This window comes from Dama dama, chromosome 30 (assembly GCF_033118175.1).
Source record: "Dama dama isolate Ldn47 chromosome 30, ASM3311817v1, whole genome shotgun sequence".
Lineage (NCBI taxonomy): Eukaryota > Metazoa > Chordata > Mammalia > Artiodactyla > Cervidae > Dama > Dama dama.
Genome location: NC_083710.1, coordinates 31,486,681 through 31,510,076, shown reverse-complemented (window position 1 = coordinate 31,510,076; position 23,396 = coordinate 31,486,681). Strand labels below are relative to the sequence as shown.

At 45.8% G+C, this 23,396-nt stretch overlaps 1 protein-coding gene across 7 annotated transcripts in view; it reads right to left on the bottom strand.

Annotated features, from left to right (window-relative positions):
• Positions 1 to 11,501: 11,501 nt before the first annotated feature.
• Positions 11,502 to 23,396, bottom strand: part of STARD13 (StAR related lipid transfer domain containing 13) — a 224,781-nt gene continuing 212,886 nt past the window's right edge. For all 7 annotated transcript variants that reach the window (XM_061133700.1, XM_061133702.1, XM_061133699.1 and 4 more), the window contains 6 exons: positions 20,988 to 21,198; positions 20,271 to 20,385; positions 19,218 to 19,439; positions 18,279 to 18,496; positions 14,571 to 14,747; positions 11,502 to 13,859 (listed from right to left, as the gene is read on the bottom strand). In XM_061133700.1, coding sequence (XP_060989683.1) covers positions 13,742 to 13,859; positions 14,571 to 14,747; positions 18,279 to 18,496; positions 19,218 to 19,439; positions 20,271 to 20,385; positions 20,988 to 21,198 — 1,061 coding nt within the window. In that variant the 3' untranslated portion in view covers positions 11,502 to 13,741. The remainder of the gene's footprint in view (positions 13,860 to 14,570; positions 14,748 to 18,278; positions 18,497 to 19,217; positions 19,440 to 20,270; positions 20,386 to 20,987; positions 21,199 to 23,396) is intronic.

Genomic DNA, 23,396 nt, shown 5'->3' with positions numbered 1-23,396 from the left:
TAAAAAGTAAAAGAATGCCAGGCTCCAATAGTCAGACTTTCAGTCAGTTTTCCTAAGACCTGACTTTTCTACCTTCTTGTTCTTGTGGCTGCTGTTGTTCTGTCAGCAATTATGTTCCAGTTGGCCCACTGGGGAGAGTTCTTTTTCGTCTCTGCAGCCTAAGTAAACACAGGAGCTTCACATTTCTTTATCGTTCCATTTGTCAGGCTGTGTTCCAGCCACAGAGAAAGACAGAACATTGCACAGATGTTCTGTCATGCTTGACTTTTTAATGGACCTGCCAATTGTCACCCCAACTTCATGGTATTAAATATTTTAACTAAACTAGAAATCTATACAAGGGAACTTCTGGAGAGCTAAAATTCTCTTAATTCCTGGAGTTATAGCATAGTGGGAAGAGAAGCAGGAATTGGGCCTGTAAAAGGCTTTGCATGATAACTCCTGACACTGGAAATGCCAGCAAAGCCCTGAGACCAGCTCCTCAAGGCCAGCCCCTCGGGTAATAAAGAGCATCGGCAGGGGGTGTTACTGACATCTCCAGGGTGGTCCTGCCGTACAGTTACTCCCTCCCTGATTTTCTCCTTCCTGTTGGGTGGTTCTTTCTTCTCTGGGGCCAGAATTATCTCCCTGGTTTCCTTGACTTTTGTCTAATGATCTTTTTGAAGACCCACCATGTCTCCTTACTGATAGATCACATGGTTAGTTTAAACCTTTTGTTATATTAACTACCCTTTAAGGTACATGTACTTTTTAAGGACCCTTGATACAGATCTTGGAAGAGAAACTCAGGCTCTCAAAGCTAATGGATGGACGGATCCAGACCACACTGACTGGTGGAGGGGGTGGGGTGGGGGTGCGCCTTTCTGCTTATGGGAAGTGCTGCGTTGCTTTCCACGACAAATGCTCTCATAGCAGACTTGTACCTCACTCCCTCCTTGCCTGTTTGTAGCCTGAGTGTCCCGTGATGAACATCTTTTGTGTGTGTTAGAAAACAACTCATGGAATTACTTTGGTGCTCATACTAATGTGGAAAGGTGGAGGGTCAAGTCTGAATATTGGGGAATAAACCTTTCATAGTTTGTCCTCAAAAACAAACAAACAAACAAGCCAAATGTCCAAAAAACAAGCTTTAGGAATTTCAGGTTTCTCAGAAACTGCACTTGACATGCTGCTTAGAACTGTTGTGTTCCTGTAGAGATGGGCAATTATGGGGAAAGTATTTCTGGGAGCATGGCCACATTAAACACTAGCAACAAAAGACTCCTTGTGGGCTTTGCCACTTTGCATGACCAACCCCCCCCCACTTAATCTGAATTTCGGAGACGTTCAAATACCACCGAGAAGAATGGCTGCCTCAGTTTTAAATGTACATACAGCATGATGCTTTGAGCATCTGTTCTTTGAAAACTGCCGGATTTTGAGGCTGTGGTTATGGCGGGGACTCAGTGTTTGTGAGTTCTTTGTAACTCCCAAGATGTCCACTCTTGAGGACTCTACCTTAATTTGTGGGCTCTGATTTTTGAGGATCTGCAATCATACAAATGTCCCCCAGGAGTGGAAACGGTGATTCTCTATAGCTCCCCGTGCCCTGTTAGGCACTGCGTGACGTCTCAGCGCTTGGATGCTGGGGGAGGCACTGGATGGAGAGGAGCTGGTGGGATGATGCTTTTGGGGACCTGGAATCCCTTTCTGAGGGTTTTTTCCCATTCTTTCTTCTCCCCAATCCCTCTGTTCCCATTTGGAGCTGTGACTCTAATCTGAGGACCAAAACCAGCCTCCCGCACTGGGTGTGATCTCCCCCTGAGGCTCCACTTTGGGGCAGGAAAGTTGGGCACAGAACAGAATTCAGTGAGATGGGGGACGGGCTGCTGGTGGCCCGTGTGTCCTCCGGGAGAGGCCACTGGACGGGGGAGGGAGGCTCTGCAAGCCCACTGCCCCGAGGCCATCTTTCCCAGGCAGGCCCATCCGATGGGCATTGCCAGAGTTCGCCTCTGAACTTTCCTTTCTTGTGGTTCCAGGGCTGACCAGCTGTCCCTCTGGGCAGAACATTCCTCTGGTTTTATAGAACTAGCTTTCAGTCACTTTGAGCCTTTTGGTTGTTTTAAGGTGTCTGTACTGTTCTGCGTGGACCCCTGAGTGTGTTTCTCAATGGTGTTCCCCTCACGCGTGCCTAAGATTGGAAGGTTCCCCAGAATAGACCCGGCCCCTCCATCCCCCCGCACTCCCCCCGCCCGCACCGTCTCCCACAGCACTGGAAAGAATGCTTTTGACTTTCTTCACTCCTTGTTCTTCTTAATTCAGTCTCTTGACTGTGAGGTCCCAGTGAAGATGCGTTCATTTAGTGTGTTTCCCTACTCACAGGAAGGGCTTCCCTGATAGCTCAGTGGGTAAAGAATCCACCTGCAATGCAGGAGACCTGGTTCAATTCTTGGGTCAGGAAGATCTGGTAGAGAAGGGATAGGCTACCCACTCCGGTATTCTTGGGCTTCACTGGTGGCTCAGCTGGTAAAGAATCTGCCTGCAATGGGGGAGACCTGGGTTTGATCCCTGGGCTGAGAAGATCCCCTGGAGAAGGGAAAGGCAACCTCACTCCAGTATTCTGGCCTGGAGAATCCCATGGACAGTCCATGGGGTTGCAAAGAGTTGAACACGACTGAGTGAACTTCACTTTGACTTTCCTACTCACAGAATGACATGTGGAAGGGGATTTCCAGCGAGGGAGGCAAGTACAGAAACATGCTCTCTGTCTCACCCTTGTCCCTGCTTCTTAAACAAGTTGTCAATCCTTTGGCGATTTATAAAGGCTATAACTTACAGTTACAATTCACCCTTGGCTTTAAAATGTACCAGTCAGTAAGAAGATAGTGTTCCCACCTCCGCCTATCTTCCTCCAGGACTGGGCCCAGCAGTGGGCCCCCTAAAGTGGGTGGTGGGAACACAAGCAAGCGGGGGGTCATTATTACATCTCCTGTGATAATTTAAAAACTGAGAGACCGACAAAAATTTGATCTTTTTGTTATCACCATGAGCTGGCAGTTCTAAATAATTTTAGTGAGATATTTTATTTTTCTATGTTCTAACCAATCACCACGGTTACTGCTGAGTTTTAGTAAAATATATGTAAACTTTTATTAGCATATTAGATAGATATTTTATTTTTCTATGTTCTAACCAATCACCACGGTTACTGCTGAGTTTTAGTAAAATATATGTAAACTTTTATTAGCATATTTGATTATATATCCTTTAATAAGCCTTTTAATTTATAAGACATTTAATTCAGTGGACTCTCAGCTACAGTCAGCCCCTGACACAGGCAGACTTGGCTCCATGGGTTTGTTCTGATAGTAAGAAAATCAGAGCAAGACCAAGTGAGAATCTGGAATTGTTCTACCTTGCTTTGGGCATAATTCAGTTCCTGTTTCCAACCCTGTGATTGTTTGGACTGTAGATTTGACATAAACAATGAGTGATTGTTAAAAAAAAAAAAAAAGAACCAGAGCTTGAGTTAATTGAATTCTATCATTTCCTGTGATCTATTAGAACTTCTATTTTTGCTTAAAGTTTAAAACAGTGACCAAAATTTAAAACTGAATGACTTCATACCCACTTAGATGGATAAAGTCCAAAAGATGGACGGTCACAAGTTGACAAGGATGTGGAGAAACTGGAATTCTTGTGTGCAGCCACTTTGGAACATAGTTTGGTAGTTTCTTAAAATGTTAAACAAAGATATACCATGTGAGCATCAATTCTAGGTAGCTAGTGGAATCACACTAGCATCTCCCCTCCCCTATGGTCCAGCTCCTACGTATCTACCCATGAGAAATGAATCACTCTCTGTTATTTCTATCACATTCTATTTCTTAGAAGGAGTCACGGAATACAGATCACACTCAGGGAGAGGAGAATTAAGATCCAACTCTTGAAGGCAGGAGTCACATAATTTGTGGATGTATTTTTAAACCACCCTCTGAGCTAGGTATCGTTCTACACTTTTCAGGAGGGAGATATTTACTGTTGGCAAGTTGATGTTGTAAGGAAGAAATATTTATGCTTTCCTTTTGTCTTCTACTGATATAACATCATCTGTGTTAAGCACAGACCTATCCTTTCCTTCTCTTTATTCTTGCGCTCAATATGCCTTCCACAAGTCTTCATTGTTACTGTTTATTTTTTGCTGTCCTCAATACATTCTGAAAATCTCCATACATGCTGGGCTTCAGATTTCCTGACACCTCTGCTAGGTGTTATACCCATCTTTTCAATCTGTTCTCATTGTTTTGGTAATTTTCATGCCATTAGATATTATTATTACCAGGACCCTTGAGAATGCGGAGATCTTGATCATCTCTTATGGATGTTCCTTCCCAGCAGGCTCGGAAGGCTCTCTGTGCACAGGAACAAAAGCAGAAAGGAATCAAAAGACATCTTGATTAATAGCTGTGCAAATGTCTGAGAATTATAGTCAAGAGCAAGGGCTCCCACTTGCCTCTGAACCTAAACCTTAGGACTGAGCAGCCCCCTCACACCACAGGGCTCGTTGGGGATCCATCCATGTATCTGGTTGCACTTACTGGGCTGGCTGCACGCACAGAGGAGGGGGCACATAGGTCTGGTACCACTTGGCTATGCTGTGACCACATCCAAACAGGGTCACATGGCTCAGTGATCACACTCCCATCTCCCCTCCCCTGGCAGGTGCTGAGAGGGGCTGGACAGAGTGGCCTGGCTGGAGAAGGGGTGTATGTTGTTCCTACCTCACGTGCCCTTCGCTGTTTCCAAGCCTTAGTCTTAGTGGGTTTCCATTTCCTATTCCAGGGGATCTTCCCAACCCAGGGATCAAACCCGCATCTCTTGTGTCTCCTGCATTGGCAGGCAACTTCTTTACCACCCACGCCACCAGGAAGCCCTTGTGATGGAGGCTATTTTCAATTATACTCAAAATGTCACTCTTTAGAAGGTCTGCTCAGCCAATCCCTCTGGGTGTTCTCACAGCCAACAGAGCTTCCTGACTTGCACGCCTGGTCCCTGAGTTCATCATCCTGTCCTAGAGGGACCCTCCTCATTAAGGGGAGAAGCAGAGCAAAGCTCAGGTCGCAAGTGTCTCAGTCCTGGTTGGGTGATTTCAGGAAGGTCTCTTGTCCTTTCTGAACCTCAACTTACTCTTGTAAAAAAGAGAGATAGTGGTATCTATTTCTTGGGTTGTGGTGAGGTTGATGCCTACTATATTGTATATACATGTACTCATGTATGTGAGTATGTATGAAAACTCCTTGTAAACAGCAAGACCCTGATGATGCATGCAGCTGTCATTATTTTACCACTTTTTACTTAGTGGGAAGTTTATTCCATGTATGGTGATGATCTGAAGTAGGAAGACAAAGAGCCTATAGCATACAGGGCATCCGGAAGTTCCCCAGATGTTTATATTTCTAGGTTTGAAGTTCTGGTTGACTGTGGTTCCCTCTCACTAGGCATCAAAATTTCACTTGGAATTGTGTCCTGGGAATCACCGCTGAGGGAGAGTCTTTTCCCCGTTTGCATGGCTCACAGGATGTCCCCTTGGGTCTGTTTCCAGTCTCTGCATAGCATCTTGACCCTGGAATGTGGGAACATGAGGAGGTGTTTGTTTTACACTCCCTAATCCTTGAACAAAAATTACAAAGAGTTCTTCTGCCCTCTCAGACAAAGATTGTCCCCATCTTGTTCTTATTCAGTTTGGAGACGCGACAGATGTTGCTGTGTTTATGATTGGTCAAAATTCCTTCATTTCATGTAAAGGCATGCTAAATGCTTGCTTTGTGATTATCTGAACCCTGAACGGTGACTGTCTGAAAAGTAAACAAGGCAGTCAAACTACAATACTGAATCACTGCTTTAATGTTCTTTATGCTTCGTGCATACGCTGCTGGGTTTATACTGGAACACTGCAAACTGATAGAAAACTGAGAATACATCTGTTCTCCTTTGCCACTTTCAAGTGTTTTTTTTTTTTTAATAATTTTATTTATTTATTTTTTATTATGAGTCTTCACTGCACACAGTACGTGGGCTTCTCATTGTGGAGCACAGGCTCTAGGCACTCAGACTTCAGTAGTTGCAGCCCGTGGGTTCAGAAGTTGTGGCTGCCTTGTGGCATGTGGAATCTTCCCAGATCAAGGATCAGACTTGTGTCCCCTACACTGGCAGGCGGATTCTTAATCACTGGACCACCAGGGAAGTCCTCAAGTCTTATTTGAGTTGAACGTTCAGTTTCATGCAGTTCTAGGAGAGGAACCGTATTCTGGAGTATGTGTTTCTTGTGTGTGGGGTCCCAGAGGGTGGCTCCAGTAGATCACAGTGGTGGGCAGTCTCCTCCCCAGTAACTGCTCTCTGGAGAGCACATTTAATTTCAGACAACTGAATGACTTTATTTCTCCACAATAACTTGAACTGCCTATCTCTGTGGAAGTCAGCACACTCTACCTGTGGCTCAAATAGAATCAATAGCCAAGCCTGTTTCCTTTTATTTTTCTCTGTAGATGAGGGAACTGAAGAGAAACTGGAGGACCATGATAAAGCCAATGATACCCCCATATCTCCAGTGGTTTTATTTTTTGGTCCAGTGCTCCCCTTGTCTCCTTGTCTGGCATCAGAGCCTTTCTTTCCTGTTATAAGGATTTCAGACATTAGCAGGTGTGTGGGAGCTATTTATGGAATGGTCTTCCCTGGTGGCTTAGATGGCAAAGAATCCACCTGCAATGCAGGAGACCTGGGTTGGATCCCTGAGTTGGGAAGATCCCCTGGAGAAGGGAATGGCAATAAGGAGGAGCCTGAAATGATACTACCACATTAAAAAAAAAAAAAAAAGCCTAACCCTGAAAATCACCTGGTCTTGTTCTTAGATGGTTAAAGTGGGTGGACTTCCTAACGAACTCTTGTCCATTTGGAGTGTGTGAGAATCCAGCCCCCAGAAAGGCAGGGTCCCTTCTCCCTGGCTGGCACCTCTGGATATGGGTGCTTCCTTGGGTACAAATTTCCTGACAAAGCTGTGCATTACAGGATTGACACAAAGCGGATACTACACACCACTTTGGAAATTTCTTCAGAAGTGCTTGGAAACAAAGGAGTGGGGAGTGGGGCATCTCAGAGAAGAAAAGATGAGAGATGAGGTTTAGACAGCTTTGAAGTAGCGGAGGGAAGAGAGACAGGGGGAAGGCAGGGGCAGGTGGGAGGAGGCTCCATGGAAGAGCCCTCCTGAATTCAGGCAGAGCTCCCACCCCTGACTGTCCAGGGGCACAGCACCCAAGCCTCCCAGAGAAGCCGTGACCAGGTGGGGGAACAATCCTGCCTGCTTTAACCGTCTAAGAACACCAAGATCAGGTGACTTTCAGGGTTACTTTTTTTTTTAATGTGGTAGTATCATTTCAGGCTCTTCCTTAGTGCCATTCCCTTCTCCAGCGGATCTTCCCCACTGAGGGATCCAACCTGGGTCTCCTGTATTGAAGGTGGATTCTTTACCATCTGAACCACCAGGGAAGCCCATTCCAAAAATAGTTCCCATCTATCTGCTGGTACCTGAAATTCTTATAACAGGAAAGCCCCTGATGCCAGGCAAGGAGATAAAAGGCGTCATTATGCAAATCTCCAGTGGAGCAGCTCCATCTGAAACTCATTCACATGAAAATGTCCTCAACCAGTTTTTCAGCTGATGGGGTGACTGATAACCCACGGAGATGGCAGAGGCGTCTGCCACCATTGACGTGAGGACAGGCACAGGAGAGGGAAGGTGAGGAAGCCCTCACACAGCTCTGGCACCACTGTGCCCGCAGGAACGGCCTGTGGTTTCCCGAGATGGCTCAGGTTTAGAGTACATCCGTGAGTCCATGGTGTCTTGATCTTCTGGGTGTTAGGGTGGAGCCAAGCGGTCAGCGCGCAGATAAAGTGCTGGGTCCTCAGCTGGGTGAGTTCCTGTTTGTTGTCAGCGCTGGTTGTTCATCACATCCCAAACCTGGGGACCCGGGCGTGAGAGTGAGGCGACCTGGGGTCTCTCCACCCCTTCCCTGTGGGAGGCTGAGCAAGCAGCCCCAGCGGAAGGGGAGTGCCTCTGGGGTCAGGTTTGGGTCAATGAGCTGGAACCCGAGCCCCTTGTGGCTGAAGCTTTAAGTTGCATCTTACCTGGTCATTTCCCTGGTGTGTGTGTTGTTCCTAGCACAAGTGACACCTGGTCTCAGGTGTGCTGTGGGGATTTAGGAGAGCACTTGGGCCAACTCCAGAAGGAGGCCTCAAGTGGGGAGAACTGGGTCTTCTTCAGGAGCGTTCCTCCCGGACTCTCATGCCAGTGTGGGGCCCAGCAGTGCACTGACAGGTCACGGTCAAGGTCAGCAGGGGTGGGTGTGAGGACAGCCAAGCCTGTGAGCTCACAGGCAGGGGGCGCTCCTCTCGAGAACACCCCTAAGTATCTGGGGGACCTTGGAGACGGGCTCAGATCTGGAACTCAGAATGAGGAGGACTTGATCGTCTAGAGGACTGAGAATTCCCGGCTGGGACAGGCAGGAGTCCAGCACTTCTGCGATGCTTGTGGGAGGCCTGCCTTCCTTCCGGGGGTGTGGGAGAAGGGGCCCACACCGAGCAAGCCTAGCTTTCAGAGGCACCGTTTCCTCCCGCCACTGTGTTCTTTTCCTTTACAAGGAAGAGGTCTTGGCAAACTGATGAACTGATCATTCCCACCGCTGTAATTTTAGCAGCTCCGGTGGAGCCAGAGGGAAGATAATCAAACAGCGCGTCCTTTTGAGTAGTTCTTTACTCCAGGCCCTTGGTAAGTGTTTCCCTGACTATCTAATCTGTCTCCTTCCTCTAATTTTATTTTCCTCTGTGGAGCTCCCCTGGTCAATTATTTATCTTGTTTCTTGGCTATTTTCTCCTCTAAACCATAAGTTCTGTGAGGACAGGGTTTTTTTTTGTTTGTTTGTTTGTTTTTGGTTTGTTTTGTTCACTGATTTTATTCACTGTTTTATTTACTGAATGCCTAGAACAGTGTCTGGCACATCTTGAGTTCTCCACGCATACTTGCTGAATGAATGAACTAATCAAACTGTCCTATTTTCTGCAAGCAGATGTTCAGCATTTGCTAATTTCAGAAACAGCCACATTTAACTTCTTGGAAGACCAGCTCATGCGCCATTCTCAGTGCTATGGGAGAGCTGAAGTAGCCAAATGCAAAATGTGAGTTATTTCACTAGCTTTGGAATACTCCACACTAGGTTATGACTTCCAGAATGGCTTCTGTCATCTTTATGCCCAGTTTTCAGATGCCCAGTTCATTTTAAATACTTACAGAATGGTGTAGCATAAAGTGTCCTAAGAGATGGAGTTTCAGAGCCAAGACATGGTCCATGTCCCTAAGAGCTCACAGTCTAGTGGGAGAGTTAGATTTATTGCCAAATGATGTGGTTCATGCAATAAGAGTACTGTTAAGGAAGCAGGTAGATTTCAGATGGGTGGTCAGCAAAGCCCATGGAACAAATGATGCCCAAATAGGGTTCTGAGAAATTGATAGGCTATCACATGACCAAGATGGGGAGAAGGTCCATGCCAAGTCACAGAGATGTGGAAGAGTGGCTTGGTATCACTGGACCATTCTGTGCTTGTCAGGAGAGGCAGGGACAACAGAACTGAAGTGAACATGGTGTTACCTCTAGCTGTGGGTCCTGGTCACTCTCTTAATGTTTCAGACGCGTCCTGCTGGTGGCTGGGCACCGCCACCTGGGCAGTTCAGAGTCATTGCAAGCGCTGGGTGAACAGACTTACTCCACTTGGCCAGGGTCTGTTTTATCCCTTCACGTTAACTTTCTGAGAAGAAATCAGATGACTGATTTTGTGTGTGTGTGTGTGTGTGGCCAGATATCAAAAGACAGAAGTAGAACAGTTTCACACCAAAGAATTTCATGAGGTAGACTCAGAATGAAGTTTGAATTCATATGCTCTAGGGTCCCTGAAAGACACTGGTCGTGTGTGGCTGCTAGAAGGATGACAATGTTCTTCTTTCACAAAGAGGAGGGAAAGGGACAGGACAGTGGGAATTCCTCCTTTTGCCTATGAAAGCAAAACTTGCAAGTAATGGGAAAAAACATGAAGGAGAGGAGCAGAGGGCAGAGTTTGGATCATTTCTATGGGGGCATACAGTCTTTTGGGGCTGCTGTGACTTTTTTAGCCTTAGTGGAGACTGAGAGCTCCTGCTTGCTTAATTAGAGGCTACCTTTGTCATCTTTTAGAAGTAAAGCTTAGAACAAGTACTGATCCCTCAGTGTCTGCAGGAGATTGGTTCCAGGACCCCCTTCAAGTACCAAAACCCAGGGATTGCTCAAGTTGTTTATATAAAGAGGTATTATTGTTCGTTGTTCACTCAATCATGTCCAACTCTTTGTGACCCCCATGGAGTGCAGCACACCAGGCCTCCCAGTCCTTCACTATCTCCCAGAGTTTTAGCTCAAACTCATGTCCGTTGAGTCAATGATGCCATCCAACCATCTCATCCTCTGTCATCCCCTTGTCCTCCCGCCTTCAATCTTTCCCAGCATTGGGGCTTTTCCAGTCAGTCGGCTCTTTGCATCAGGTGGCCAAATTATTCGAGCTTCAGCTTCAGCACCAGTCCTTCCAATGAATATTCAGTGTTGTAGTATTTGCATATAACCTACAAACATCCTCCCATATACTTTAAATCATCTCTAGATTATTTATAATACTTAGCACAATGCAAATGATATGTAAATAGTTGTAAATACAATGGAAATGCTATGTAAATAGTTGCCAGTGCACAGCAAATTCAAGTTTCATTTGGAACTTTCCGAAATTGTTTTTCGTTTTTTGGAGTATTTTTGATTCGTGGTTGGTTGAATCCTTGGACGCAGAACCCGCAGATGTGGAGGGCTGACTGTACTGTACAAGGATGCAAAGCCAGAGGCTCAGACTCAGGTTTGGCTACTCTTCATGGTCCAGTGGTGCTGCCATAAGTTGCATCATCAAGTCTCAATTTCTTGTGCACTCAGAAAAACGGGAATATAGCTAGAGCTCACAGAATCCTTCATAAAATACTATAAAGGTGTTCTTATAACTCCAGATTTCAGAACAGTGAAATGTAAAAGAAATCCCTACCCATCACCATAATGGTTTAGATACAGGTTAAGACACCCATAACTGCTAGTGAAGGTCTGTAGATAACAATCTATACTTTTATATAAATCTTTATATTCGGGAGAGATTTGACTATAGTACAGAGGTGTCAAACTCATGGTGAGCTTTTTTCTTTTCTTTTTTTTAATGGCATGCAATTTTATAGAGAAATCTTCCTCAGGAAGCAGGTTTTCCATTTATATGATGAAGCATGAAACTCAACATGTATTATAGAGAAAAGAGAGGTATATTTAATGTATATAAATTTATTTGCCTTGGCAATGAGTTATTTACAATTGGTGATTGATACCAACAATTGAGGTAAAGATATACATGAGGTATAAATATATTATTTAGAGGCAGTATATTTTATTTCCATTGGCAAGATAACAATGCATAAAATACTGCGGTATTTGACAACAAGCTTGATGCATCTTTCTCCTCTTTTTTTTGTTTTTTTTTAAAGATGCACTGTGTTGTAGGCAGCAGGGGTGTACTTAGTATGTGCATAAAAAATAAAAAGGTAATTTGAAGAAAAAGGGAGTCAGAAATCAAATCACGTTGTTTTTATTCTAAGTGTCCTCTAGATCTCGGCTTCTCGGGCTGTGGTCTTTGCCCTGAAGCTGGTTCAGAATCCAGAATCTCAGGCCTGCCTGAGACTGCCCGAATCAGAGGCTCATTGGAACAAGATCTCCAGGTGATCCGTGTGCTGCTAAGGCTGGAAAAGCCGTGCTCTCGGTGACCTGACACTGTTCATCCTTTGTGCCCGTCACACCTCCTGAAAACACGCGAGCCCATCTCTGGAGTGGGACCAGCATTAAGCTAAATTAAAATTCACTAACAATCCTGTCTGTAATCTGGCATGTGTGGTTAAATTTAGGATGTGGATTTGTTTTGCTCACAGAGCAGTGCGCAAATGGAAAACTGTGGGTTTGCCGCCACCTTCTTCGGTAGGCAAGGAAACAAGAAAAATTCCTCGATTACAATTCAGACAGTATGATTTTACTTGTACCATCCAGAACTCATTTATAGCATTTTTATTCTCTCAATAAAAGAATTGCACATTGCTGATAAAAGAAAACATTACATAAACATACAATATAAAAAGAAAACACTGTTTTTTTCCCCTCCAACACCAATTGCTAAATTATGATACCAATCTCTCCCTGAAATCAAACACAATAAATTATCTTCCTCTCTAGAGTTGCTGAATTACAATTTAAAAAACCCAACTTAAAATCCATCAGCAATTGGTTAAGGATAGTCAATTTGCTTAGTCCATACAATAATAAATAAGGTTCAGTCAAATGCATAGCTAGCTTGACTGACTAATGAAGAAACATGGACTTAACAAACCTGTTTATATTTTCTAAAGCTAATTGAAGAACACAGTTTTGGTCTTAATGTTAGTTTAAAACCCTGTCTTTCATATTGCAGAACTTTAACGAGTAATATCTTAAGAGCATCATACGTAGCAATGTTAGAACTCCCTGAAGCTGTAATGGTCCAGGACTCTTCAGTGACCAGCATCTCCCTTTATCTGGTGTCCAGAGTTAAATTCAGTGCAAGACGTTGGTAAGAAAATGTCAATTAACTGTGACCATTAAATAGGCCACTGGTCAAATAGAATGACATTTAAGAACATTATGCAATGTATCTATGTAACCTCAACAAAACACAGAGGCTCCCTTTGGCTGTGAATATGCCAAGGCTATTATATTCAGCTCTAATCAGCAGGGAAATACAGGTTCTGTTTCAGTCACTGGAGCTGACTCCAGTGGTCCATGGGCGTCTGGCATTTCACTGAAACTGTATCTGCCGGCCCCATGGCAACTGGTAAGATAGTCTTAAATCTGGTAACGACTACTCACCCACTTCTCTGCTTTAAAGAGGACTATTATTTTCCTTGCTTTATCCAACACCCCACTTTCAGGTTTTGAATGATACAAACTGACAACATGTGAGAACCATTTAATGTGTTTTCCTTTGGTTGGCTAATCTTTGGTAAAACATCAGGGCGGACAACTTGTTTTCACACTTTGGTGTTAGCAGCAGATTCTGCTCAGCTTACAGGGCAGTGGGGACACAGGGCCCAGAGAGACTTGGAAAAAACCATGTGGGGAAGGGACTCACCTGATCAGATGCATTCCTTTTCAAAATACGCAATTATATATAAAGTTGATATTTTACATATATACAGTAAAGATAGAGATATACACACATATGTACATATGCTATACATACATTTATTTACAGTTAATGATAATGCTTCTTAGAAGCCTTTAAATAGCAAAATTAGCAAATGCACAAGGAATAATCCATTTAATCTTAAGTAACATAGATAAATGTTCTGATTTTTAAAAATATTATATTAGTAGGGATGTAGCCATCTCCAGGAAGGCTTGGAAAAGTTCTCAGAAATTCTTGCATCTTCGACATTCCGACTTTTCAGTGCTTCTGCTTTTGAGCATTAACTTTGTCAATCAGTTTCTCTGTCTCTCTCTTGCTTTCTCACGCTCACATTCTCTCCCACAAGTGTTTGCTTCTGCTTCTTCTTCCCTGAGTTTGATGTCACACTTGGGAAAACTCAGATTTTAGTTTCTGGACCCTCAGCAATGAGGGGCTGAAAAGAGTTTCTAATCCTGGCAACTTCCGCCGCACACAGGTGTCCAAAGCCTTTATTGTACCATTCTGGGGAGTGACCTCTGTGGGGACAAAAATGGAGAGGGAAGTGGGAAAGCCTCTTCCACATCATGACAGTTTGTCACAGTCGACATGGCTGCGCCTGTGCCCTGCCTGTCAGTCCGCCTGCCTTCCCCGAGGGGCTGCTGCTCCGAGGATCTGAGAACCTCATTCTGTCAATGGGGGCCCGTGAAAATGCCTTCCTGGCCAAGGATTCAGTCTGTCTTTGCAGGATTCACTGGGTGCTTTCAAATGATAGCATCCTCTCAGGGACGAGTCTGACTTAATTCAAGAATTTATGGAGAAAACCCAGTTTATATCCACCCAGAACAAGAACTCAGTTTAGCATCATGAATGCGTTGAAAAAGGTTGGATTTCAATTAGTTCTTTCTCATACGAGGGCAACTGGAGGGAGCAGAAAAGAGACAGGCTGGAAAGAAACATAAGAGGACTCGTATTTACTGAGCATCTACTATGTGCCAGGCTCCAGTGCTGGCGTTTGCCCCGTGAGAGAGGCACAGGAGTACACGTGGGACAAAATGGAAAATAAAGACGAGCATGGGACCTTCTCCTGAAAGTCAGAATTTTAGCAAGGCTGGAAAGAGAAGTGAGGGGAATGATTTGTAATAATCGAGACAACGTGTTAGTGGTCAGGAGGAGAAAAGGACAGAGCAGTAAGGGATCAGATGGGAAAGAGAGCCCTGTGCCTGCCAACTCCAGGAGCCCACACTCACCTCAGGTCCACCCTGCAGATGTGGGTCAGCCGCGACTTGCCCGAACCACACGGCTCTATCAAGTACTGAGAGTCCATCACCACAGCCCGCACGCCGCCCATGAGCTGGGCTTCCTCATGTTCCACAGAGAGGGACACTAGGGTACACATTCCTTTGGGCAAATCAGTCTTCCAGGTTCTGCAGCAAAACAAACCCACACGTGGGAATTATGGCTGAGAGAGAAAGAAAACCCTGAGCACGGTGCTGAGGCTTACGCTGACATTTTCTTGCTCAAATTCCAAGCCCAGTTACTTGGATTCAGTTAATGGTTCTCACAAGTGTGTGTAAAGTTTACACAGTGCGGTGCAAAGCAGGGGTCTCATCCCTCTGATCCAGAGGTCAGAAACGACTTTGCAGTTTTTAGAGATTCTTTCCAAATCCCAAACGGAGGCTGCAGAGATTCCTGCACATTCCTGAAGGGCTCACTGGTCCCACCATTTGGGAATCGGGACTTGCTCATTCAGTTCTCTCACCAAACATCTACTGGATGTGCCAAGCTATGAGAAGCCACTGAAGACACAAAGATCTAATCAGGAGGAGAGACAGACCTCCAGAGAGAACTCTAAAACTCTCTGACAAGCACAGTGAGAGGCTGTGCAAGGAGAGCTCTGAGGTCATGCACACGGGAAGGCTTCCTGGAGGAGGTGATGCTCCACTCAAGTCTGAACGGATACATGAGCTGATGATGCTCAGTCAGAAGAAAACTAGACACATGTGGACTGCTAACTGCCTTCAAATGCTTGAGAGGCTCCTGAGTGGGAGAAGAAATAAATACAGTTGATTTGACTCCAGAAAGCAGAGATAATGAAGGCATGTTGCAATCCAGTGCAGAAAATAACTGTCTCACAATGTGCACTCTTCAAAAATGGAATGGACTGTATAAGGAGTAGTGAGCTCACTGTTACTGGAGCTATTCAAACATAGAAGGGGCTACCATTTGGGAAAAGGTTGTAGATGGAAGTCAGGAACCATGAGAGCATCTCTGTAGCAACCATTTCTACCACAAGATATAGGTTTGATTATTATAATCTCAGTTATTATGTCACAAATCCTATCCCCTTGCTTAGTTATCTCATCTATAACTTCATCCTCTTCTACCACACAAGAAACATATTACCAAGAAACTTGGGAATAAGCAAGCCCAACACAAATTTCCTAGCAACTTCTCCATGGGTATGACCATTCTCTTTTCATGCATGATGCTGTGATTAAGAACAAAGACTGAAAGTTGCATAGATTTGTGGGGATAAAATGGAAAAAAGGCTTCAGTGACTATCACTGGAACCTCCTGAGGAACTAGAGAAAGGGATGACATAGACATGAACATGGTAATCCTGAAAGGAGACCACCCATGGCACTTTCTACCTCTCGTATCATAACCACAAGGAATTCCTGCTGCAAGCAACATGTCTGGTTCATTATTCATCTTCTTGGGTGCTGAGTTCTCCTCCCTCAGCCTCATGGTCCACCCACCTTCTCCTTTAAGTCTTGGATCAAATATCAAGACAGTGAGACTCTACTCTGACCACTATATTTGAAATTCTACTCCTTTCTATCCCTCTATCTTATGTTATCCCCCTAACCCTAAGATAAGTAACCCCTTCATGGATCACAGCTTTGTGAGAGCTAGGTGATAAAGAAGGCTGAGCACCAAAGAATTGATGCTTTTGAACTGGGGTTCTGGAAAAGACTCTTCAGAGTCCCTTGGACTACAAGGAGATCAAATCAGTCAATCCTGAAGGAACTCAACCCTGAATATTCATTGGAAGAATTGATGCTGAAACTGAAGCTCCAATACTGTGGCCATCTAATGTCAACAGCAACTCAACAGAAAAGACCCTGATGCTGAGAAAGATTGAGGGTGGGAGAAGGGGGCGGCAGAGGATGAGATGATTAGATAGCACCACCGACTCAATGGACATGAATCTGAGCAAACTCCGCGAGACAGTGAAGGACAGGAGAGCCTAGTAAGCTGCAGTCCATGGGGTCACAGAGTTGGAAATGACTCAGCGACTGAACAACAACAGAAAAGATAAGAAATCCTAGTCCCCTTGCTTATTCTTTATTGATTCCGCCTAATAAAATATAAATCTCAAGATAGCAGGACTGTGGTCTGTTCACAGCAGTATCTTGAGTCTCCAACAGTGCCTGGCACAAGGCTGGGATGGAATGAGACTCTAGAAATGGCAGGCGGGTGGCACTGCAGGAGGAGTGGAAGAAGGGCTGTTCCATTAATGGACTCTGGCCCTCAGCCTCCTCTAAGGGGAGTGGAGAGTGGGCCATGGCGGGGCTCCAACCCACCAGTTCCCAGGGCTGCCATCCTGGAACTATTTGACTTCTTGCTTGCAGCAGTGAAAGTGTAAAATTTAAGTTCCATTGAGATGAGTAATGTCCCAATAACTGTGTTAATAAGCCATGCTTACAGTTGCCCACATTCTCCACTAGGATCCCATCGTGGCTAAGATGAACACGTACACTTGGGGGAAAAAAAATGACCCTTGAAATTCAAAGGCAGAAATAGCCCATGTGAAAAGTAATCTTTAGTTTGCTATCAAGACTAGTTTAATAAAGAAACTATTTTAAATATACATTTGGGGATTTCACTAGTGATTTTTTTTAATACCACTAATATATGAGAAAAGATGGTATTCACCATCAGTTATCAGTAAAAAAAAGAATTTACTTAATTATATTTTTTTTGGGGTTGTCAGTATCCTCCATCCCCATTCTTTCTGATTCAGTACAGACTCACCAGCCAACACACACAGCTCCACTGTTCCACTGCCTACTGTTAGTTGAGCATCCCACTCTAAACCCTGAGAACTGGGGTCTGGAACTCAACTCACAAATCTATTAGAAGCAATATTTCAGCGGATGAGCTCAGAGTCTCAAGCCTTGTCAGGCCCTGAAATCTTTCTGGACATTCGAATGTCTTAGCATAGTTGGACCTTCAGGGCTGGGCCAAGGTTTCCATGCATGGGGATAACTTATGAACACGTGAGGGCTTCCCTGGTGGCTCAGAGAGGAAAGAATTTGCCTGCAATCCAGGAGACCTGGATTAGATCCCTAGGTGTGGAAGATCCCCTGGAGGAGATCAAGGCAACCCACTCCAGTATTCTTGCCTGGAGAATTCCATGGACAGAGGAGCCTGGCGGGCTACAGTCTATGGGGTTGCAAAGAATTGCACACGACTGAGCGACTGAGCACAGTCTGAACGTGTGAAGTTATACAGATGAATTCTGAAGTTACACACACTCCAGATGGAGAGCCACACCACCGAAGACTTGTGGAGAAAGTCTCCCAGGCGGAGAAAAACAAAATCAAGAGAAAAGTCAGTGAGATTCAATTTGCATAATTTGGCAGAAAGTACAGCTGGACAAACAGCAGCTCTTCTTGGGACTCCGTTCTGAGGAAAGGAACGATATTTATGGCCTAATAAACCGTGCGCTCCATAATGAAAGGAGCCATAAGAGAGCGTGGCAGAACTGTAAATTGGGTGAAAGAAGCAGGAGGTCGGGCATGAACACAGCAGTCAGTTTTCACCGAGGGAAATGAACTGAGGGCCGGCGCTAGTATTCCCAGCGGAGGCTGAACTTAGGTGGGAGAACGCAGCGAAATGCTTCCCTCTGCAGCTCTCATCCTGCTTTTGGAGCAGAGGGTCAGGCTCACCTGAGAACCAAGAAGTCCCTGGAGGGGTGGGGCGCCATGCTGTTCAGCACGTACTGATAGACTTCCGTCTGTTTGTCCAGCGTTTCCACCACCTTCCACTGCACGAAGTCCTCGTCCCACAGGTGGCGCTCCCTCAGCACGCGGTTCAGAACCACCGAGGGGGGCGCCTCCACCTCCGCGGAAGCCTTCCACAGCCTGAGCGGGGGCCCGTCTCCCACCTGGGGAAAGACACCCGCAGCGGCTGAGACGTTGCTGGTTCCAGCAGAACCTACCAGGCTTCACTGGGTGTTCAAAGAGCCTCCTCGATTATGGAGCTTGAAAGTGATTCTGTACACCTCAGGCTTAAAATGTTCACCCTTAAGCTTAAGAGAAGAGTGGTAATAAAAACGATAACCAGCAGCACACAGTGCTCCCTGTGGGCTAAGCATTGTTCTGATTTTTAGTTTTTTATTTCCCATTTTTTAAAATTAATTTTTATTGGAGTATAGTTGCTTTCTAGTGTTGCCTTAGTGTTTGCAATGTGAATCAGCTATGCGTATACATATATCTCCTCTTTCTGGATTTCCTTCCTATTTAGGTCACCACAGAGCACTGAGTTCCCCGTGCTACAGGGTTATCTCATTAGTTATCTATTTTATCCGTAGTATCCATAGTGTATATATGTTCTCTGGTGGTGGTCCTGTTATTATGTCTGTTATGCAAATGAGAACGTGGAGGCACAGACAGGTGTGTGACTCGCCCAGCGTCACACAGCTTGGGGGCAGAGCCAGGCTGGGTCCAGAAGGGTGGCTCCACAGTCTGCCATCTGATTACACAGTCAGACTCTGGTGCAGAGCCTTGCCCAGTTCCCGTGTGTGACACGCCCTGGAGACAGAGGGGCCACTTTTGGAGGCTGTTCGCTGCGGCTCCTCAGGAGTAACTTCCCAAGACCTGAGTTACCTTTCTGAAAGCCAGCTCTGTGTTGTCTGTGCTGGGACATGTGACCCATCCTCTGAACTTCTCCTTGGCTTCCTTCTGGAGGCCCTGCACGAGGTGTTCCAGGTACGTGTGGAAAGTGGCCCCGCTGTCCTCCAGCTGGGCCCCCAGCTCTTCCAGAGTTGGCGGGTGGATCTCAGCCTCCACATACGAATTATGAGACTGGGCCACCATCTCGAGCGGGACCTGAATCAACGGGTACACAGAAGAGCAACACAGAAATGCTGAGACTAATAGAGAAAGTGAAGGAGCGTCACCGAAAACCACAGTACTGGTGACAGGCCGGGTGCCACAGGGCAAGAGATGTTTGTCTGAGATCAGTGACAGCGGTCGGGAGAAAGGGCTTCTGAAAGTCAGGAAACCCAGATATGTTTGAGGCTATATTTATTATTCAGAACATCGCCACGACTTCCCATTCATCCTTTCCATTTTTCTTTGATTTTACTTGTCATACATTTTTATTCAGTTTGGCAAAACTTGGACTCAGGAAACTTAAAAAGTGCACAGACTTAAGGGGAACATGAAACATGACTCAGAAAACAGCTTTACCTTTTTAGCACACTTTTTCCTTTTGTAAATGCCAGTTTTGCCACAAAAAGGATGCCAGAAGTCTAGTTCACTCACTCCTTTGGCATGTCTGTGGCTGTATTCATAAGCTGTCACTGATTCAAAGTTAACAGCAATTGTTCAGTATCCCACACACATACATTGAATCTAATCAAGTCCTGAGGTCACATCAAATATACTATAGTTGGCTGGCCTAGGACCTGGCATGGGAACTTGATGCAACCGTTTTTATAAACACTATCATCATGGTAAACCCAAGTGTCTTTAACTGTCAAAGCCTCAACTTCGAGGTTGTCTCCTCATATTTCTGGGAGGCACTATTCAGTGTACCATTGTCAAAAAAAAAAGAAAAAAAAAACCCCAGAAATAAGCCATAAATTCAGTAACCATTCCAAGTGTCTTATCGAGTTCCAAGAGCTATAAGGAAGGCGGTTGGAGCCTTTCACTCACCTCAAAAAGTCTGTCACATTCCATGATCATGTGGGCCAGGCCCTGAGCCGCGGCCAGATTCTCACTGAGGTCCTTTTGATCTGGCTTCCCGGCGGCATATTTTTTCTGGATGACTCTGTAATTGAAGGGGACAATCCTCAGCGGATCCCAAACCCGAGAGCATTTCACAGGACCCAGTTCACCCCTCTGCTATCTCTTCATGCCCGGATGCCACCCAGATTCCAGACTTTCTCATTTCCAAACAAAAACAGTGACCACACATCTTAGATATCCCGAGACAGGTTAAGAGTCTGACAAATGAAAAACCTTGGAAAAACACAAGGGCAGGAATAACTGTTGGGGGAGAAATTAATCCATTTTTCCCCAAGTTTGAAACTACTTCACCGCAAGCTGCTGTGCTTGGGCCTGAAATCCAGTCTTTTCAAATTGAAGATTTTGTAAAATACCACCTTGTGTAGTTTTTCCTTCCTTCTCACACACAAACACACAAAACATAACAGAATTCCAGGTTTTCCGGACCACAGAGGACACTCTTCAATGCTACCTGGGTAATTCTCTGACTCTGAGCCACAAGAATCAGGTTCCTCCAAACATTTTCTGATTATAAACGAAGTGCTAACAGATCCCCAGGTTGAAGTGCAGTGCATGTAGTTTTTTTTTAAGTAGCCCTGGGGAATATCTGGTTTAGGATTAGCATTCCTATTGAGAAAAACCCACCTGGGGGAGCTTTCTTTCTTCAGTAAATTCAGGTGGAAGAGGGAGGGGGCCAGACACACGGCCAAGTTCATGGCCGTCATCTGATTCTCTTCCACCGCATGGACCACATCGTTGAGGAAGCACAGCAGCGTCTGCAACACCTCCCGGCTCTCATCGGCCAGCAGCAGGATGGCTGCCTGCACTGCCTGCAGCCTCTGCTCCTTGGGGACATCTGTGAAAAAGTGGGTGCCAGGCTGTCAGAGGGCCAGCCGCAGAAAGAGCCGGCGGGGGTGGGGGAGAGTGTGCTACCTTCCTGCAAACATGCTTGGGGTCCTCGTCGTCATCAAGAGTGACCGTGAGGACAGCTGGGGGCACAGAGAAGTCATTGCTTTGGACCCAGCATCGGAACCCTCAGTCTCACTCCAGAACTCACGGTCTTAACGAGGAGGCTGGACTCGCAAGGAGCACCCTGTGCGGGCTTTTCATACGCACCTGTCTGCCACCTCAGCTGTTTCAAACCCCTTGCCCATTTCCCTCCCTCCCCAGCTTGTGATGTATCTCTCAGGATGCCCAGGGCTTGTGGGAAGGGGAACCAGGTCCCCCCTCCTCTCAAGCTGTTCTTCTGGGTGGTCCCTGTGGTGACGACAGTGGTGGTGGTAGTGGTGGGGGAGGGGGGCCCTGGTCATGCAGGCTTGAAAGAGAATTGGCTTGAACAGTAGGAGGTAACTAAGAGGGAAAATCCTAGAAAAATGGGTGCTCCGTGCTGCATTTTGCTGCCCCCTGGCTGTGTCTGTTAGTGATCTTTTAGGACTGCTGCTGCTGCTAAGTCGCTTCAGTCGTGTCCAACTCTGTGCAACCCCATAGATGGCAGCCCACCAGGCTACCCCGGCCCTGGGATTCTCCAGGCAAGAACACTGGAGTGGGTTGCCATTTCCTTCTCCAATGCATGAAAGTGAAAAGTGAAAGTGAAGTTGCTCAGTTGTGTCCGACTCTTAGCGACCCCATGGACTGCAGCCTACCAGGCTCCTCCGTCCATGGGATTTTCCAGGCAAGAGTACTGGGGTGGGTTGCCATTGCCTTCTCCACTTTTAGGACTGACTCACTGCCTTATTCCCCTCACTGTGAAAGATACTATCAGGAACTCACTTGAGTTAAGAAGTGTGAAGTGTTAATAGCTTAGTCGTGTCCTACTCTTCCTGAGCCCACCAGGCTCCTCTGTCCTTGGATTTCCCAGGCAAGAATACTGGGAATGGGTTGCCATATCCTCCTCCAAGGGATCTTCCCCACCCAGGGATCGAACCCACGTGTCCTGCATTAGTAGGCAGATTCTTTACCGTCTGAGCCACCTGGCAGGAGTGGCCTCTTCCCCACAGTCACTGGAAAACTCTTGACTCCAGAGTCTATCCCTGGAACGTTGTTATTTCTAGTCTGGCTACTAGAAATCACTGCACGTCACTCAGAGCCTCAATCAATGTGCTGGCTACCTGACCCTCCATTCTTGTCCCGGCCGGTAGCTCCTGTTCACCACTTCCGGATTCACGGGTCAAATAAGCAGTTCTGATGGACACTGGCCCTGCAGCACAAGCTTGGCTGCCTGGGAAATACTTGCTCTCTCTTTCCTCTCTAAGAAAGGCCATGTTCTGTTCAGGTTTGGGCTGTATTGTGCTCAGGGAGGTTGGGCCCTTCCCTCCAACCCACACTGGCCTAAACCAAAAATGGTAACCCCGTTCTTCTCTCCAGTGATTGATCTAGGTATACATTTAGAAAAATGTATACTTTCTGGCTTGTGGGACCGAGATAACTGCTAGGTAGGCGTTTCTGTAAATTTATCTCCCTGACAGAAAGAGACACATGCCTGAGGAGATCCCGTCTGCTGGCCTCTTGCCTTTGGGTGTGATTTTGGGAAGACATGATAATGCTAAGTTGTGGCAAGTCCTATTGTGACCTTAAGGGGATAACCAAGAGAGGCGCACTTCAGCCATGGTGTCCCTGAATTAACCAACTCTGGAATTATTCAACTCCAGATTTTCTGTTTTGTGCGATTATATAATGTCTTTATTGTTTAAACAACGGTTTGTTGGATTTTGGGCCTGTGTTTATAGCTCAGAGCATCGTAACTGGTCATCTTCCTTAACAACACCCAAAGGTTCTCCAGTGATTAATGAATCAAATATAAGCCCTCTGCTCTGATGTTCAGTGCCCTTCCTGGGTACGGGCCTCAGTCTAATTTTTGGAGTCATTTGATGCTTCACTGGACAGTTGCCCTTCTGCAAGCCAGATGGAAATCCTATAATCGCCTGACACATGTGCTGTTTGCTTCACTCAGCATGTGTTCCTTGTGTATCTCAACCTTTAGCTGTCACCTCTCCATCAAGTCCTTATTCCTCATCTCAACCCCCTTGGGTGCTCCTTGCGACTTATCATGGAATG